The following is a 20,206-nucleotide window of genomic DNA, read 5'->3' as shown; positions in this document are numbered from 1 at the left end:
GGTTCATTTCATGCTCGTTGTTTGGACTGGAGCATGAATAGTCTATCTACGACCCTATCGAAAGTCTAATTTTAGTATCATGTTAAGTGCACGTTAGTTTTCACTCAATCTCAAAAGTCAGCTCAATAAATTTGTTCAAGCCACATTATAAGTTCCAAAACCTATCCATCACCAAGAATTCTCATCTATTTGCTCCTTTAATTTCGTAACTCAAACTCACAATTTCAGAATCGGAGATGGCGGATGAAGAGTTGTGGCCTTCTGGCTCTTCAAAAAGTGGTGTAACTAGTAGTTAGGACCTTTTTTTTTTTTTTTCAAATAATGTTATTATATTACTATAAGCTTTTAATTTCAATGATGAAAATGAAACAACTAATTTTATGTAATATTATTAGAGTCACGTACAATAAAGCTGACAGCGTGTGTTTAGAGCAATCAACATCGTGATGACAACATTATTATAAGCCAGCAAAAACCATGCATATATACGTACAACAACAACAATAATATATACAGTGAAATCTCACAAATAAAATTTAAAAAATCAAGAGTAGAGGTGGAGTCAGAATTTCAACTAAAGGGATTCACTATTTGAAAAAAGTTTAATCAAAGGAGGTTCAACACCTACTATAAATACATAAAAATAATATTAATTATTTATAAATGGTATAATTTTTCGTCGAAGGGAGTTGGTATGAACCCCTTATCAAAGGGTTGGCTCCTCTCCTGATCGAGAGAATAATTTGTACGCAAATCTTACTATTATCTCCGAAAGTAGAGAAGTTATTTCTAAAAGACCCACCATGCATATACATATCACCAAATTAAAATGAAAAAGAAATATTTTGTTCGTATCAATTTATATGACACTTTTTTTGCTGTGAAATAAATATATTTAAACTATTGTATTTCTATATAATTTTCAAAATTTTATAGTCAAAAGAGATTCATTAGGCATAAAATGTTTGTATTTTTTTTAATGTCATTCAGCATTATCCATGCATGCAGCTTCACAAATTAGAGTGGCAAAATATTTAAGTAGAGTGCCAAAATATTTTATATCTCTAATCTATATCTATGCTCTATAATATAATTATAATAATATATTAAAATATGAAGAACCTTAAGAATATTGTTTAAATTTTTTGTCCTTCATTAAAAGTTTTTGTCTTAGACAAAATCGTCTTTTCACTATTTTTTCCTAATATTTAAGAGTTGAAAATTAATTAAATATATTTATGTTAAAACCTTTCCTTATTAAAAGTCATCAAAAATAATGAGAACTAATATTTTTTTTATTAGTTTAAGAATTCTAAATCAACTAAATTTGATTTAAGAAGATTTAAAACTCTAGAAATAAATATAAAAGTGTTAGAATAATAAAAATTTAAGAAGTATAAGTTTGAGTAATCAATGATTTTATAAAGATTTGACCTTAAAAATAAGAAAGACTTATATATATATATATATATATATCGTATTACAAATATGGTTTAAATTGATGCATCTCTCTTAGCTACTGAAAATAATAAAAAGAGATATTGTATACATATACTTACACTAAAATGTATGTTTATGTTTATATTATTATATTAAAGTGTTATGGATGATTTAAACTTTTTATATTTTATTAAAAAAATTTATAATAAATAAATTTATTTAATTTTAAATAATCAAATATTACAATTGCGATACTCATTTAATTAAACTAGTAGTATACAGAAACACGTGAAATGAAAATTAGTACTTTGGCAAGAACTTTTTTCAAAACGATACAATCAATTTGGACTTGGCCAAATGAAAATTCAACAAGGCTTTTAGATTTCCATGTTCATATTTAATTAATGAATTAATTCATTTTATAATAACCTTTGCCTTGAATTGTTCACCATAATATGTTGAGCATTGATCTTCATAAAGGGTACAAAACTATAAAAATAAAGAGATTCCAATATTTATTACCATCTTTTTTTGTTTGTTTGTTTTTTTAAAGCTATCCAATATCTCCATTAAAATTCATCAATGAATTTATTTGCATATAAGTACTACATAATTAAATATTTATACAGTTAATAATAATATGATTAAATATAATTAAATATTTATACAGTTAATGACCAAAAATTGAGCATTAGACAATTAAAATATATCCCAGATATGAATCAGTCGGAGGCTCTAATGCGAACACTCGACATCGATGTAAAACATCAAAAAATAAAAAAGGGAGGTATAAAGGAAGGGTAAATAGACCTTACGATCTAAATTCGTCGGAGATTCTAATGCGAACACACTCGATACCGACGTAAAATATAAAGAAATAAAAAAGGATGTATAAAGAAAGGGTAAATAGACCTCGCAATCTAAATTAGTTGGAGCCTCTAATGTAGACACTCAACACCGATATGGAATATCAAAAAATAAAAAAAGGGCGATATAAAGGAAGGGTAACTACACCCCACGATCTAAATTAGTCGGAGACTCTAATATAGACACCCGATACCAATGTAAAATATATAAAAAAAAAAGGATGGTATAAATGAAAAGTAAAAATAGACACCACGATCTAAATTTATCGAAGACTCTAATACAGACATCTGACATGACATGAAATATAAAAAATAAAAAAGGGTGGTATAAAGGAAGGGTAAATAGACCAAACATCAGACATAGACGTGGAATATCAATTTTTTTAATAAAAATGGTATAAAGGAATGATAAATAGACCAGACACTCGACACCAACGTGGAATATAAAAAAAAAATTAAAAGTGGTATAAAGGAAAGGTAAATAGACCAGACATCCGACACCGACGTGGAATATAATTTTTTTTAAAAAAAAGTGGTATATAGGAAAGATAAATAGATCAGACACTCGACACCAACGTGAAATATCAAAAATAATAAAAGAGTGCTATAAAGGAAGGGTAAATAGAACACCAACGTAGAATATCAAAAAATAAAAAAAGAGCGATATAAAGGAAGGGTAAATAGACCAGACATCCGACACCGACATGGAATATCGAAAATTAAAAAAGGACGGCATAAAGAAAGGATAAATAGGCCCCACGATCTAAATGACTCGAAGACTCTAATATAAACACCCGACACTAATATAGAATATCAAAAAACAAAAAAAGACGGTATAAAGGAAGGATAAATAGATCAGACACCCGACATTGATAGTGAATATCAAAAATAAAAAAGGGCGGTATAAAGAGAGGGGAAATACACCCGTTAATCTATATTAGTCGACAACTCTAATGCAGACACCCAACACCGGCTTGAAATATCAAAAAATAAAAAAGAGTCATATAAAAGAAGGATAAATAGACCAGACACCCGACACCAACGTAAAATATTTAAAAAAAAAAAAAGGCGGTATAAAGGTAGGGCAAATAGACCAGACACCCAACACCAACGTGGACTATCATAAATAAAAAAGGATGGCATAAAGGAAGGATAGATAAGCCCCACGATCTAAATTACTCGAAAACTAGAATACAAACACCAGACACGAATGTAAAATATCAAAAACTAAAAAAATGACGGTATAAAGAAAGGGTAAATAGACCAAACATCTGACACTGACGTTGAATATCAAAAATAAAAAAAGACGATATAAAGGGAGGGCAAATACACTCGGTGATCTAAATTAGTCGACAACTCTAATGCAGACACTCAACACCGGCCCGAAATATCAAAAAATAAAAAAGGGTTGTACAAAGAAAAGATAAATAGACCAAATATTCCACACCGTCATTGAATATCAAAAATAAAAAAGGTGGTATAAAGGGAGGGCAAATAAACCCGATAATCTACCGTAGTCTATCACTCTAATGCAGACACTCGATACCAACCTGAAATATCAAAAAATAAAAAAGAATAGTACAAAGGAAGGATAAATACAACAGACATTCCACACCGATATTGAATATCAAAAATAAAAAAGGCGGTACAAAGGGAGGGCGTATACACTCGATGAACTAAATTAATCGCCAACTCTAATACAGACACCCGACATCGACTTGAAATATCAAAAAATAAAAAAAGGGCGGTATAAAGGAAGGGTATATATATCTTTGATTCTACTCAAAAGCCAAACCCAATCCTTATATAATCCTTTTAGTACACACACAAAATTCAATCAACATTTATTACCTAATTTTTTTTCTTACTACTACTATTCTATAAGTCAAAAAAAAAAAATCTCCTTTTTACGTTTGAAATTAAAACTTTGTTCTATTTTTCTATTTAAATTCCTTTTTTTCTCCACCTATAATAATTACTATCATTTTTTTCACTACCTAATTTTTTCTTTTGCAACTTGTTATTTTCTTTCCCATATATATGCAACACAGTTTTTTTTTTGGTGTATAGCACATGAACAAAGTTGAAAATTGAAGTTTAAAGGTAAGTTTTTGTTTATTATTTTTTTTTCTGATTGAATTTTTGATTAATTCTTATAATAAATCCTTGTGGTTCGGTTGGCGCTTCTAGTGATTAACTCTGCATATAGCGGAGCTTTAGTGTACCGGCTGTTTGTCCCTTTTTGTGATTTATTTGTATATTTTTGCTGGAATTGTTTTATGATGAAGTTTTGAATTACTTCATAAAGGAAAACGTGTTAATAGGGAAATGGTATATAGTATTTTTGTTCAAAGTGTTTTTTTTTTTTTTGGATTTTGGCGGGTACAGGGGTTGGGATGATGAGTTTTTTTTATTAAAAAAAAATTAGAATTTAGAAATTAGTTTTTGAATATTTATTTGTATTAGTTATAAATGAAGAATTAAACTGAAATTTTAGAACAAAAAAGTAATTAGTTAATTTATTCTTTAATGGGTTGGTAAAATTGAAAATTATTTTATGCGGATTTTTGGGGGAAAAAAATGAAGACTTTAATTTTTTTATATACTTTGATACACTTTGTGACTCTCTGTTGTTCGGTGTGCGGAATGGGAGTTAGGATATTTTATGAGATTATTTTATCTCACCTGTGATGATATAGGATAGTAATCAGACCATTTTAGTACAAATAGTATGAAATCATCCGGGGATTAGCTAATATCATAAATTAAATATGGGTTAAAGTTTATCTCAAATTTTATTCTGGAATTATTATCGTTGTCACATGTACTAAATGATAAGGTGTATTGGGTACGCTTGGTGAACTTACAATGTTTTAAATGGAGAATATTTTTTTTAAAAATTTTTGTTTTTTTAGTGTTTTGTTGGATATAAAATAGCTGGTATTTAGTAATTGTATAAGGTGGTGGATAGTGTATGCAAATGGTATGTTAATGTTATTTTCGAGTAATAAAGGTGAAGCAAGTAATATGGAGTTCTAATTTGAACATTTGGAGAAGTTTTGGTAAAAGATTCTTTGTTTCCGAATGAATTTTCGAAAATTCAAGTTCAGGAAATATTGGGAAATATCATTATGGAAAAATATTTTTCACAATCCTGAACAATAACGTTTAGATAATTAGGCTGGTGAGCCGATAGCTTTAGGGTTGTTTGGTACGCGGGATGGGATAAACAAAGATATCATCAAGGTAAATTGTTGTTGGTTATTTCCCAAAAATGAATGGGCTATAACAGTTGATGTTGTATTACATTAGTGCAGGAAGGTTGTACTGGTGCTTCATCATGGTAAAAAGTAATTAGCGGAAAATAATGTTTGATATATTTGTAGGAACCGTGGTACGGAGAAGGTCTAGATTGTTTAATCTTGAGCCGAGGGTCTATCGGAAATAGGGCCTCCGTGTCTCACCTCTGAGGTACTGGTATGGACTGCGTACACTTACCCTCCCCAGACTCCGCTTCGCTTGGTGGGAGTGTATTCGGTATGTTGTTGTTGTTGTACCGTGGTATGGAGAAGGGTAGAATTATTTTCAGCAGTCGAACTGGAGACTATATTGTTTGTTATAGTTCTATTGAAACGTTATTCTGGTACCATCACCTGGCTTTGGGGATAAAGAAGTATAATCGCGTGAACTTACTTTCCAACTGTTAAAAAGCAAAAATCAGAATTTATGTTATCCTTCTTAGCTGAGGCATTGATTAAAGTGCTCTATTCAGGTACATGAGGCAACATTTTCCGAAAGATATAATCATGTGTGAACCGGAACCTGATGCTGCTCGTGGGGTTCTTAGTTTTCTTGATGTGGACCAACTTTTTAGTTCCAACTATTACGGTGACAGTAGACAGCATGACATTGAAATCTGTCATGAACAGTATGTCAGAGAAAACCCCTATCACCCATCATATTGCAACGTTGAAAATGATGAGGTTATTGCTCATGCTCTACAAGAAGCATGGTCAGAGTTGTCTATTGCCGACGGTGCTCCATCTTCACATGCGGATGAGCAGTACTTGCAAGCCTCCACTGGTGTACAACATTGGCATGGTCCACCTAGGGAGTACTATGCTGGTAAATTGCTTGTTTTCAGTTTTGTGTTTTTCTCTTGAGTTTAAACATTCGTTAATATGTATATGATTCACAGGGCATGACACCGGCCTCGAAGCTGATGATGTGGGGCCTTCAAGTTCTTGCTCTAGTCCTGGAGACAGATCATGCGACGGAGAAGAGTATACTACATTGGAAATACAAGATGAATTTGAGATTGATGGAGAAGTAAAGAAGAGAATAAACCAGCTGAGTGCTATCCCGGTAAGTGTTGTGCCTGTTTGTCAATTGTAGAACCTTTGATGAGCTTGAAAATTTCCATTTTCTTTGGGTCTCGCCGTTAATTTTTGAGTAGCTGGTTTATGTGAGTTGCGAAACCACTAATTCGCTGTGTATGGTGCTCTGCACCTTTGTCATATACATAGATGCATCATATACATACTTGGTATATTGTGAATGGACGAAAATAGGAAGCCTTTAGCTTGACCATGAGGGCTTTTTTTGCGTGGATGTACCGTCTTGAATGTTGCTTTAGTTTCTTATAACAAATTGTATTATTAACCGTGCAGCATGTTCCTAGAATAAACGGAGACATACCTTCAGTCGATGAAGCAACTTCTGATCACCAAAGGCTGCTAGATAGGTATCTCCTGATTCCTCCGACTTAGGTTTCCAATTAGACAAATTTTTTGTTTACGAGCAACTTAATGACATATTTTCCTATGTTACTGCTTAGCTTAATTCTTTCCCTCCAAAGTCCTGAAAACTTTTCAAGGTAATGAAATGTAGTTTCACCGTGAGAGATGTAAGCCTCTTTTGTGATAGGTATCCTGCATCTCGTGAAGCGTTTCTGTATTTCCCTTTAGGTTTTTTCTTTATTAATGCCTTTAAATTCCTGGTGGTTCTTATCTGTAAAGTAACACCTAGCCCTGAAGCATTTTGATCAAAGAGAATCAAATAGGAGAGATGGGACTTGAGAAGCACAGGGAATAATTGGTGCGGATCGGGCAAAGTAGTGTTTTATTGCTTTGTAAATAAACACTTACGAAGCACATTCCAGTATATATTGTGAACTCTTTGTTTCCGTAAAGCCACAGGACACCATGCATGTGCTTGTCTTTTGTTTGGGTTTTACTCCGCCCAAGTTTAATGTGAAGTTGACATTTTTGCAAATTCAATCGAATGGTAATATTATTCCTGAAAGTTATTTTCTGCTAAGCATCCCATTCTCTGTTTTTTCTTGCTTCAGATTGCAATTATTTGACTTGGTGGAGCACAAAGTGCAAGGAGATGGAAATTGTCAGGTTACCCTCTTACCCAGTCGATTTCTATTGTAGTATTGATATCAAACCGTCTAGATGGGATTTTTTGATTTGATTTTAAGTGGAAGCCAAATACTTTACGAAGTTGTTACTTGTGTTTAGTTAACTACTTTACCGGTTTGGGGTTCTTTCTCGTAAGTGGTATACCTCCACCACATGCACACACTCTATATCTATATATGTCAAATATGTCAAACTTTCTAGACTTTCGAAAAAGCCCCTCTCCTTACAGTCAAGTGGCTGAATGCCCATCTCCCTTCTTTTGAGTCCAGGCGCTTCTGCTGCTGCTTGATTGAACGAACATTGGTTGAACCTTTCGACACCCGAGTCTTAAGGTCACCCACATTTTTCTTCTTTTGAATAAGCCTCCTAAATCCAATTAGTCTTGCTCTTATTTGAGATAATAATAATTGGCGGATTTCATTTGTGAAGAGAAAACCGGAGACCCGCCATCTGCTAGCATTGTAGTTTTCAATCAATTGTATTTACTTTTCTCAAACTACTTGTAGCATAGTTATTAATCACACGCAAAAGACGCACCACAATGAAAGTTGGTAATTGTATACGCCTTGGCCTCTGGCTGATCTGGTATTCATAGAAAAAAAGGAAAAATGTTGGTAAAATATAAATGAAGGGGTTAGAACATGTATATGAATGTAGAGTGATCAAGAAAGTATGAAAAGTTGGAGAGTTTTGGGAATTTGGAAGGGGAGGAAGATGGTGAGCGGAAGTGGTGGAATTCCAATATTTAGACAAACGGACAGTTCAAATTTTCTTAACCTTATACTTTTATGGGATTCCAACACTTGGCTGAGTTTTTCCTTCTGTAGGTTCCTTCCTATATGTTTCTTTTGCACATCTACTGACCTGTTCACTTTTGTTCCAGTTCCGTGCTTTATCAGATCAATTCTATCGTAGCCCAGAGCACCACAAATTTGTCAGACAGCAAGTAGTCAGTCAGGTGCTTTTTGATATTCAGCTTTCATAGTTGAATTATTTTGAATGCATCTTACTAAGTAGATTATGTAAAATCATTTGGTCTGATCAGCTTAAAGATCATCCGGAGATATATGAGGGGTATGTCCCAATGGCATATGATGAATACTTGAAGAGGATGGCCAAGTAATTACTAGACCTTTGCTCTTTGCTTCTCCATGTTGAAACTCCTTTTCTCCTTTAATATACATCTACTTTTTGTTTTGGTTGAACCAGGAACGGGGAATGGGGCGATCATGTTACGTTGCAGGCTGCGGGTGACTCGGTATTAATTATTGCCCTTACCTTGCTTCCTTGTTTTTTGCTCTCCATTTGATTGCTGTCTTTTGGTTTGTTTCTTTAACTTGGAAATAAGAACTTTAAGCTATTGTTAGCCTGACCGTAATTTGAATGTCCTGGTATAGAGGCATTGGATAGTCTAGTAGCTTGTTCATTGCAAGTTGATGGGTACCGAGGAAGTAACATGCTTCGATATAATCTTCCCTTGTGGTCCTGTAGTTGCTCACGACTATATATTAACCATTTATTTTTTTTAAAATGTGGAACAACACGTATCCTCACCTCTGTGTTGCTATTTCTTTCTTTCACACTCCAATTTCTGTGGTCTTGATGCAGTTTTGCTCATGATGATATTAGATAAGAATGTGTTGGTTTGTCAATGAACCTCTTTGAGTTGCACATTGATGGTCTTTTTGCTTTGTGTGCAGTATGGCGTGAAAATTCTTGTTATAACATCATTCAAAGACACATGTTACATTGAGATTCTTCCGAAGAATCAAAAGTCGAACAGAGGTAACTAGTTCTGTAACTTTGAATTGCCTTTAACCTTTCTGTATTATCTCCTCTATGTTAAAGAATGTGATTGAACACGAACTTCCGGTTTGCAGTTGAGGATGCTTTCCCCAACTGTAATTGCACTAGAGAAGAAACCACTATGAAGTTACGCATATTGTAGTAATAGTACTAGAAAATTATAGAAGTAGCTGATATTAGAGCAACCCGGTTTATTGGATGAATTTGATTCTTGAAACCTGTGTAAGCTATTGGAAAGCTAATACGACCTTCATATCAAACCTATAAGTCTTGAATCTGCTGGCGAGTCTGATAAAGTAGACCACTAGAGTTGAAGGAACAACATAAGTTTATTATTTGAAACATCACAGAGAAGATCAGTTCTGGATCTTTCCTTTCTTTGTTAAGGGGGAATGGAGATTGAATCAAACTAATTCCGAGAAATGGACATGCTATACCTGCAGTTTAACTTATATAAGCAACATAACTAACATATTCTAGGTTGGAGGTTACTTATCTAGAGTTTCGGCGGTTGGTGTATGTGAAAATTTATCATCTTTCATTAAGTTAGAATTATCAGAACTACTTATAAGACATGATGATTTCCTTGTATACAGTTTTTTGTGTACAGTTCAGCTAGACTTTTTGCGAGTTTGTTACTTGAAATAACTATTTACTCTTTTTGGGAAAAAGGGTTGAGGGGAGGGGAGGGGAGGGGATCACGAGCCATGTGGGAGATTTGGACTATAGAGTAGAACTTGGCTTGCCTCGATTAAGAGATTTGTGAGGGTAGGGAGGAATGAAGAGAAACAATTATATTGTTATCGAGCCCTTAAGGACAATCTTAAGAAAACTTGACCTCATGTTTCTCGAAAAGGAGATTCCCACGAGTTGCCCGTGGTAGCTGCTTTGAAATCTAGTTTCCATCTCTTAAGATGGATGCACGAGCACTCATTTCTCTTCTAGAGACGAGAGAGATAATCAATAGGAGGAAACTTTATGTTGGTTATGCATGTATGTCCTTTGTTCTATGCTATTGTATAATCATACCTCTTCTGTGAAAACAAGTGTAGTCATTTCAAAGCAATGGATAATGTAAATCTGGAGATTGCTCGGAAGAGGAATTTAAGTATGAATACGATTTTTTTGTATCTGTGCACGTTGTGGGGGTCTTGGTGGCTACAATCTAGACGAAAGACCAGTGTTTGAAGTCTTGATATTTGATTCCGTTGCAGAAATTTAATTGCTTCTCTTGTTTTTCACTCCGTGCAGTCATATACTTGAGTTTCTGGGCAGAGGTGCACTACAACTCAATATACCCGCAAGGAGGTAATAACTTCTGTACTTTCATGCTAAGTTGCTCGGTCTCTTCAAAAATGTTGTCGCACCCGTGACGGATCCTTCAAAAATACACTATTTTTGGAGGATTCGACACCCACCCGTTGACATTTTTGAAGAGTCTGAGCAGCTTAGCTTTCATCTCCTCTTTTCATATGGTTTGTCTTAGCACATTATTGATGGCCTTCCTGGAAGGAAGAAAACGTTGAAAAAGTGGTGGGATACATGCACATTTCTTGAAAATATTCTCCCTTCATCTGTCGCCCAGACTCTTTCAAATATGCCATCGGGTGCATGTTGGATCCGCTAAAAATAGTGCACTTTTGAAGGATCTGACATAATTGCAACGATATTTTTGGAGAGTCCGAGTAACATATCCGCCTTCATTTCAGTTCATGTGACGCTCTCTCCTTATTAGTCCATTCCAAAAGATCGACACAATTCTATACCTAGAAACAATTAATTACATACTTCAATTTTTACACTTGTTGAGAAGCGTTACAGTATGTTCAAAAACACCGAGTTTCAAAAGTTTATAGCTGCACAAATGTTATGACATGCTTAAAACCACAAGTTCGAGAACTGCACATTTCTCTTTGAACTCCCCAACAACAACTACATACCCGGTGTATTCCCACAAAATGGGGTCTGGGAAGGGTTAAAAGTATACGCAGTCCATTCCGCTACCTCAGATAAAGTAGAGAGGTTGTTTCGGATAGACCCTCGACTTAGGACAGATAACAATATAACAAACAAAAAACATACTTATGGTGTTGTTTAATGCTGCATTTCAGACTTCCCATGTGATGATTTTAAGAAGAAGAAGAAGAAGTGGAGTTTCAGCTGGCACAAACATTAACAGTTCTTACACAGGGGCGGCTCAACCGTAAAGTCACTAAAGCAATGACTTTAGGCTCGTGAAAAATAAGGCTTTAAAATTATTCAGTGTTATAGATATAAATATAGATAATAATACATTTATTATTAGTATTAATTGAGATTTTTTTAAATAAATTGTTGTCAATTATTTACCAGTCATTATGCACATACTTTCAAAATTTTACTATTTTAAAAAAAGATAATGGATGTAACTATGATATAAAGGTAATTAAATTTGCAGTTAATTTTTATTTTTTAATTTGTCTAATTCTTTTCAATTTGAATCAATCTTGTTTTAAGATTGTTTTCAATTCTTTGAGCGTCTTTTTAGACATTGCAAGCTCAAATTAATTAAGTTATCAAATAATTAAATTTAAATTGACACGTCTTAATTGTGAATGTCTTCTAAAGTGTAACAATCAATATAATATTGATGGTTTAGACATTGTAACAATCACTACAATATTGATGATATAGACATTTTTGTAATTAAAAGTAATATGAAATAATTATACAAGTAAAAAGTGATACTCTAGTTGGCAAATTTACCTAGGTGAAACCTTAATTATATTTTTAAATATTTCTATTGCTTTTAGAATAATTTTGATGGTTTGTGTAATAATTGACTCAATTGAAAATGTTTTCGAAATTATAAACAATAAGAACTTACCTAAGATCTAAAAATTTGTAGTGTTACGTAATATAAAATAATTTATATATGTATTCGTGTCTTACGAAATTTTACAAGAAATATCCAATTGTCAATTTCGAAAAATAATTAATTATCAATATTATAACTAACTACCATACTTTTTTAAAAGAGTTATGAGAAATCAAATATATGTATTAAAAAAATATTGAATAAATATAGGATCCTTTTTCTAAATTTTGGCTTTAGATCATTTATTCATAATCTATTAACGCATTTTTTGTACGTTATGATAGATAATACTTTACATTCTTGTAAATGTTCACATGGTTATTAAAGTATAGCATATTCAGTAGTAATTTTTTTTTTTATTTTTTTTTGGGTTAAATGGGTGCCTTTGAATATTAAACCAATAGGGTTCAGCCTGGGTTAATTACAAACGAGTAGCAGGATTGCTCAGCTACAGTTTGAGCATTTGAATTAAAGGATCTTTCAAAAAAAGTTTCTCTCACGTCTGCTCCCAAGTCCTGTTGAGCATACATAGGTGGAATTAGCAAAAGATGAGGATGTTCAAAAAAAATTGGAGGCTGCCCCATGCTTGGCCAATTTGTCAGCAACGTGGTTCTGTTCCCTAAAGCAGTGGTGGACTGTTGGACAACCCGCTTCCCTCATTTTTGACCTGCAAAGAGAAATAATACCACCATAATGTTCGTTTTCATCCCTGAGCATACGCAATGTTTCGAGTGAATTAGTATTGATTTCAATAGGAATGAGGTTGTGATGGATAGCAATTGTTAAACCTATCTTGAGAGCCAGTAGCTCCATTTGGTTGTTAGTAGCAAAGAGGAAACTCTGGGTGAAACCCAAAATCCATTTACCATTGTGATTTCGGATAACACCCCCAATTCCCCCTTTTCCAGGATTGCCTAAGCAAGAACCATCAACATTTAATTACATAATAAAATCATATTGTTGTATCATATATGGATATCTTATTTATATTCAAAACATGGTGGCACAATGAGGTCCATACATATTTTATGTATTGATAATTTTCTTGTAATTATTATTACTATTTTACTTGACTCAGTTTGTCCAATTCTCATATATGAACATCAACTCAATTGTCATATAATATTGACTGAAATACAAGTAAAGTATCCATTGGACTATCATAAATGGAATTCAGAAAGGATATTATGTAGACCTTATTCTTTATCTTTATGGGAAAGAGAGGGTATTTTCGATAAATTATTTGCTCGCAAACAAAATTTCTGAAGCAAGTTTTTTTTTTAAAAAAAAAAAAAAAATAATAGCAGATAACAAGGTACAAAGTGAATGTAGTAATATATGATAATACATATTGAATAAGAAACTATGTTGCTGTTGTTGTGGTATAAGGTAAAATGCTCAAAATTATGCATGATTATACACAAATAATTCTTCGATAAAGATTATTTTTTTCTATTCTTAACCTCGTTCAAGAATTGTTTCTACAATTGTAAAATTGTGAAATGCCAATTAATTAATCTTATTAGTAACGCTAGAATTGAATAGTTTGTCAATCACCAAGCTCGTATGAGATCGAATAAGCGTCAAATGACACCATATCACGTCCAGAATATACTCTCAAAATGTGACAAATTTGATATCAAAGCCTAAGATTTTAAGTTCCAATTTCCAACTCCTCAACTTTCACTTATCATCAACATAAATTGCCAATAATACATGGTAACTAATAGACCTAATTAATCACTCATTCGTGATACACTCAAGATGTTTAATAAATGACTATTATCTTGTTAAATAGTAAAGGGTTACTGAATATAAAAGAGATAAATATCCAATAAATCTTCAAATTAACGATACACTCCAACTTTCACAGGAGTCCTATTATCCTCTGAAATCAATTTTAACGTATTTTCATCACCCTTTTGTGCTGAAATGACACCTTTATTACATAAAATGAAATCCACGTAAAAGGTGTCACATCAGTTAAAAAGATTGACAAGAATACATTAAAATTTAATTCAGGAGTAATAGGACCCCAGTAAAATTAGAGTGTGTCGTAACAAATTTAATCATAATTAAGAGGTGCTAAATGTTTTACTCAATAAACAAAACATTAATCTTTTTAAAATATACGAAAAGTAAAATACATAAATTTTAGTAATATTTATAGTTTCAAATTTGAATATTTTGATTATACTCTAACAACATCTATAAGAATTAACATGTATAAATTCACAATATCCAAAAAAAAAAAATTTTACCTATAGCTTTGCAGGTTACAAGTATAGCAATAAATATTACAAACTATGAATATTATAACCCAATTATCGACTTTCATACCTTCCTAACTCTTTATTCTAATTTTCGACTTCCATACCTTCCATACCTTCCGATCCTTCTATCTAACGCTCGACCTCCATACCTATAAGACTTGTTTTCTTGGGGAATAATCGTAGTGTCTGGGCCAGCTTGCGCATACCTCGATTAAATTCACGAAATACCTATCACCTCCCACTAACAACAAGTGGGAGGTACCTCTGTCCATCAAGACAAGAACAGATGAGAAGAAATCACGTAAGTGTTCTACCCTAATTTTCGACCTGCATATCTTCCCAACTCTCTATCCTAATTTTCCTAACCTTCTATCCTAATGCTCGACCTCTATACCTTTTTCGTACTCTACTTCGCAACCTCTATGCCTACTAACCTTCCATCGTAATTCTTGACTTTCACCTTCATATCTAAGATCACGTCACTTTTGATATATTATACTCATTCAATTTAAAATACAAAATTTCTTCATATTTTTATATTTCACATTACCATTCAAACTATTAAAATGAAAAGGGAGGGAAAAAGAACATAAAATGGAAGTAAAGGGAAATAGAACATCATCCTTCCTTATCCATGGAAAATAATTTACATATACAAAAACACTTACTAATGCAAATATACATATAATTATATCAAAACTTACCATTTTTACCCCTTAATTAACTATTTTACCACATCCCCCAAAAGTTGGACCCTCTTTTGATCCATCTCTTTTTGATATACCAAAAAAGAATCCCTACAAAGGTCTTGAAACTGACACATTTAGTCCACAAAAACTGCCCTCACATAAAACTTATCCATATATCTAACTGTTTCCCATTTTTGTTTGAACTTTCTCCATCAAAATTTAACCAATTTATCCCTTAATTAACAACTATTCTACTAAAAACCCCAACAAAGTATAAAACTTGACACATTTAGTCAAACAAACCTACAGTTTTCCCATCAAGACTTCACATTTTACCCCCTTCAATTAACAACTATTTAAGTTGGCTTTCCAAACTTTTTCAATATACCAAAAAAGACCCTTACAAATTCTATAAACTGATACATTTAGTCCACAACATGTTCTCCGCCGGCAACTTTCTCCTCGCATTCATCATCAGCATTCACCGGCTCCAATAGCAAAGCCGTGAATGGCATATTCCGGTAGGGATTACCGGAATATTCCAAATCAAGCCGGCAATTAGGCTGCTGCTGCGAGTAAAATCCACTGTAATAACTACCACAATTTGCAGAACCAGATACCGGAGTAGCCATAGTTAAAGGAGCCAAAACCGATGACTGCGATTGCGATAAACTCATTGACGGAGTAGTAGTTACTTGAGTCTCTGGAACCGTACCTGTTCCCGTAGCAGCAATTATCGCCGGCTCCGCCTTGCGTAGCAGCCACTCGATGGTTTCGCCTTCGGTCCGATGACCCAATTCTTTCGTGAGTTGGAAAACACGCGCCGCGCATAGTGCTGGCATTCTCACGCGCCGCCCTCTTCCGTTAACCTTTGTGTGTCTGTCTTTTGTCTTTGTGTTGGCCAAGGATAGTGAATTCTTCTTTTTTGGAATTACCGCTACCGCAAGGGCGTTCCTGTCGTTCGGCTCCGAGTTAATAGTGGTGCTTGCCGCGCCGCCGGAGGGAGTGCCGGAGACCGGAAATTGGTGGTTAAGGACCATTTCGGAACCCATTGGGAAAAAATTGGGGGGAAAATGGAGATATTTTTTCGGTTAGGGTTTTTTTTGAATTGGGCTGACCCCACTGGAAAAAGGGCAAAGGGTTTTATATAGGGATAAAAGGTGTATTTTTTTGTGGATTACTGACATGTGTATATTTGTTGGCAAGTGTGTCTGTGGACTGAAAGGGCCCAATTGAGTTTTTTTGGGCCCATTACTGTGTTGTGGGTCCCACTTCAGACAATTATTCTTATTGCTTAAGTTTTGGAAAACATAGAACTTCTGGACCTCTATACTATGTTGATTTTGTAAGTTGGACAATTCTACTTATATATTTATCATCTGGACTTTTGAATTCATTAAAAAATAATATTTTGTACGCTTTGACCGTTAATCTTGCCTATGTGACATTGAAATGGCTGACTAGGATAAAGAAAGTATAGTCACTCGCCTGGGGTGTGAATGGGGGTTAAGTTTTGACCAATTTTATATTAAAATAATTTTAAAAAATATTAAAATTAAAAAAAATAAAAAGAACTTTTTTTTTCTCCATTTTTTTACTTTAAAAATATTTTTAAAAATAATAAATTTATTAAAAAAAAATTAAAAAGCACCCCCTTCCCCACCCCCACCCCTTAGCCCCCATCCCTCATCCAGCCACCCCTTACCCCACCCCTCACCTCCATCCAGCCCTCCTCCCCCGTCCAGCCATGGCTACCACCCCCGTCCAGCCATGGCTACCCCTCACACCCTCATCCAGCCATGACTGTCATTAAAATTAACACTCCTCACACATCAGTCCAGCCATGGCTACCATGGTCATTACCATAAAAAAAGCTAGGACATCTCCTAAGACCTTAGATTCAATCAAAAATTAATTGGGTCCAACAAAAACATCAAAACAATCAAAATTACACATTTACTAACAACAAAAAATCAAAACTTTTTATACCCAATAGCTGAAACAATCAATCTACAAAATGGGTATTATGAATCTTGAATTCATAAGAAAAAATCTACAATTTTTTTCTATAATTCAACAATATTACATGCTTTTTGGTGTATTGAAAGTAGGAAAAAAAGGTCAAAACTTTCACCCTCAATACTTTGCTTAGTTGCTTCCCATCTTTCTCATTTTCAATTTTATCCTTTTTACAGTAAGCCAGATCATTGACAATGCGAATTAGCAATCCAAACTTAAAACCTAGAGCAAAAATCGTCGATTATGATGGAAAATGAGTTTGATTAGCAGCCAAAACTTAAAATCCAAATCAGAAATCGTTAATTATGAAAGAAAATCGAGTGTAATTGGAAAGAAAAAAGAGGAGGGAGTAGAAAAAGTAAGAAGAAGAAGAAGAAGAAAGAGAGAGGGAACAAAGAGGAGGGGGTGGGGGGGGGCATTTTTTTTTATTTTTTTTTAAATTAATTTATTTATTTTAATAGTTAATATTTTTTATATATAAAAATGACGTGGAAAATGACGTGAAAATGACATGGCAACTGACGTGGGAGAGTGTGTTACACTCATAAAAAAGTGTTTAAAATGTTGCTTTTTAGTAGGTTCAGGGGTCCAGATGACAAATATGTAAATAGAAGTGTCCAACTTACAAAACCGACATAGTATAGGGGTCCAGAAGGTCATTTTGACAAACAGAAAAATAGATTTTTGGTAGAGGTTCAGGAATCTATGATAGTATGAGGTAGTGGTATGAACTACGTATACTTTTATCTTTTCAGATTTTATATTATGAAAATATATTGAATATAATATTATTATTGTTGTTCAAGAATTAGGGTCATGAAGTAAAGATATTGATAATCCTTGGATCATTTTTTTTTTTCATTCAAATAGTGAGTGATCACTCAGTAATGAACTTAAAAGCAGTCTAAATGAATATATATCTATTCTTGACAATCGAACTTGTGTTTTTGATGTGAAAAGATTGTTCCAATATAGGAGAGGTTACACATCTTCAGTTGCATTAATTGATTGAATAACATTTTTTAGCGCTAAAAAGTACGTGTCTTGGTTAGTAAAACACAAATTTAAGTTGGAGGACTGATACGATTCGATACTTATTTTGAAATTTGATTAATTTGAACGAGCATCAGAAATAATGGAATATTTGTTTCTCCACTATCTTAATGGTAATAATATGAATGCATTAGTTATCTTATGAGGAAAGATAGACTAAACAATGTAGTTAAGATATTTATTGTTTTAGAATTTGAAGAAAAGATTTTATATTTCTTTCAATGTTGCCTTACTTTAGTTATTGTGGAGAACTATTAATATGGTAAAAGTAAGAAGTATAATAAATTGAGATAAAAAAAGAAAATAAAAATAAACGTAGTTCATTTTTATGGGCAGAGTAAAGTAAACAACATAAATTAGTGAAATATTACCTAGTGAATGTGGATTAATTAAACTCATGGTTGAATAAAGTTTATTGGACAACTATTTATTCTTAAATTGGTGAATTAGAGTAACAATTATATTTGAACGTCCAATTATATTGAACCACCCTTGTTGAGCCATATTCGATCTGTCTTCGATTTTCACGTGTCATCGTTTGATACGTCCAAACTATTGGATCACCTCCGTTGAGTCACGTTCGATTTGTCTTTGATTTCCAGACGTCATCGTCTGATACGTCTAAACTGTTGGACCACCTCTGTTGAGTCACATTCGATCCGTCTTTGATTTTCATGTGTCATCGTCTAATATGTCTAAACTGTTGGACCACCTCTATTGAGTCACATCCGATCTGTCTTCGATTTCTACATATCATCGTTTGATACGTCCAAACAGTTTGACTACCTATGTTGAGTCACATCCGATTTGTTTTCAATTTTCACGTTTCATCATCTGATACGTCCAGTTGTTTGATCATTTTTCTTCACGTGTCACCATTCGATACATTCTATTGTTGAACCGCCTCCATTGAGTCACATCCGATTGGCTCCGATTTTCACGTGTCATTGTCTGATACGTTCGATTTTCACGTGCCATCTTCTGATACGTCTAAATTATTGGACCACCTCTGTTGAGTCATATCCGATCTCTCTGCAATTTTCACGTGTCACTAGCTGATACGTCTAATTGTTCGACTATTTTTACTCAGCCTTATTCGATCTGTCTTCAATTTTCACGTGTCATCGTCCAATACATGTAATTGTTAGATTCTAAATTTTGGTCCATACAATAACAATGTATGTTAAGGATATTTGTTAATATGTTTAAAACTTGACAAAAGCTTCTCCCCCTGCCTGAATAAATGAACAATGTCCAAATTAGTCATTTAAATTATAATGTGATTTTGGTTCAATTATGAAAAATTAGATTTTACCAAGTTTTTTGTGGAAGGTAATTTAGGGAAAGTTGTATTAAATGTATCAAAATGACCTTTAATCTTATGATCTTAAACATGTTATGTGAAAAGTTGAAATTAAAATATTGTAAAAAAAGAAATGAGTTATTCTTTTTGAAAATAGAGGGAGTATGGATTTTGTTCTATTTAAAATATCTTAACTTGATTTTCGCATGACAATCTTATCTAATATGTATAATGTCTCGCTTCGTAACATAAATAATCTCGGGATCACATTGAAATTAACTTTATATTATATTTGATGTGACGTATTAGCTAATTCGAGGATTATTTTATCTGAACATTTGTACTAAAATGACAAATTATTTTAGCTTAGTAATCATGACATTTTCTAGGAAAAAGTAAAAGATACAGGGGTATTATAGTAAACACAAAAAAAAAATCTAAAATCTAATCCTGTTGGAATTTATCAAATATTCT

At 33.2% G+C, this 20,206-nt stretch overlaps 2 protein-coding genes across 4 annotated transcripts; one reads left to right on the top strand and one right to left on the bottom strand.

Annotated features, from left to right (window-relative positions):
* The first annotated feature begins 4,102 nt into the window (after positions 1-4,102).
* LOC107843109 (OVARIAN TUMOR DOMAIN-containing deubiquitinating enzyme 12) lies at positions 4,103-11,990 on the top strand. Of its 3 annotated transcripts, none has more exons than XM_047396042.1 (12): positions 4,103-4,409; positions 5,693-5,979; positions 6,079-6,431; positions 6,505-6,671; positions 6,977-7,050; positions 7,657-7,711; positions 8,616-8,690; positions 8,778-8,851; positions 8,942-8,990; positions 9,433-9,517; positions 10,790-10,846; positions 11,650-11,990. In XM_047396042.1, exons 2-12 carry the CDS (start codon positions 5,786-5,788, stop codon positions 11,712-11,714), a joined length of 1,248 nt encoding a protein of 415 aa, XP_047251998.1. In that variant the 5' UTR covers positions 4,103-4,409; positions 5,693-5,785; the 3' UTR covers positions 11,715-11,990. The 3 variants fall into 3 exon arrangements, with proteins under 3 accessions (XP_047251998.1, XP_016542772.1, XP_016542771.1); XM_016687286.2 differs by having other exon boundaries at positions 4,142-4,409; positions 5,693-5,777; XM_016687285.2 differs by having other exon boundaries at positions 4,143-4,409; positions 5,693-5,843.
* Positions 11,991-15,274: 3,284 nt separating this feature from the next.
* Positions 15,275-16,687, bottom strand: LOC107843110 (transcription factor TCP11). Its single transcript, XM_016687287.2, has one exon. It carries the CDS (start codon positions 16,407-16,409, stop codon positions 15,783-15,785), a length of 627 nt encoding a protein of 208 aa, XP_016542773.1. The 5' UTR covers positions 16,410-16,687; the 3' UTR covers positions 15,275-15,782.
* Positions 16,688-20,206: the final 3,519 nt, after the last annotated feature.

Source organism: Capsicum annuum, chromosome 9, assembly GCF_002878395.1.
Source record: "Capsicum annuum cultivar UCD-10X-F1 chromosome 9, UCD10Xv1.1, whole genome shotgun sequence".
NCBI classification, from domain to species: Eukaryota; Viridiplantae; Streptophyta; class Magnoliopsida; order Solanales; family Solanaceae; genus Capsicum; species Capsicum annuum.
This window is presented reverse-complemented; position numbering and strand designations above follow the sequence as displayed.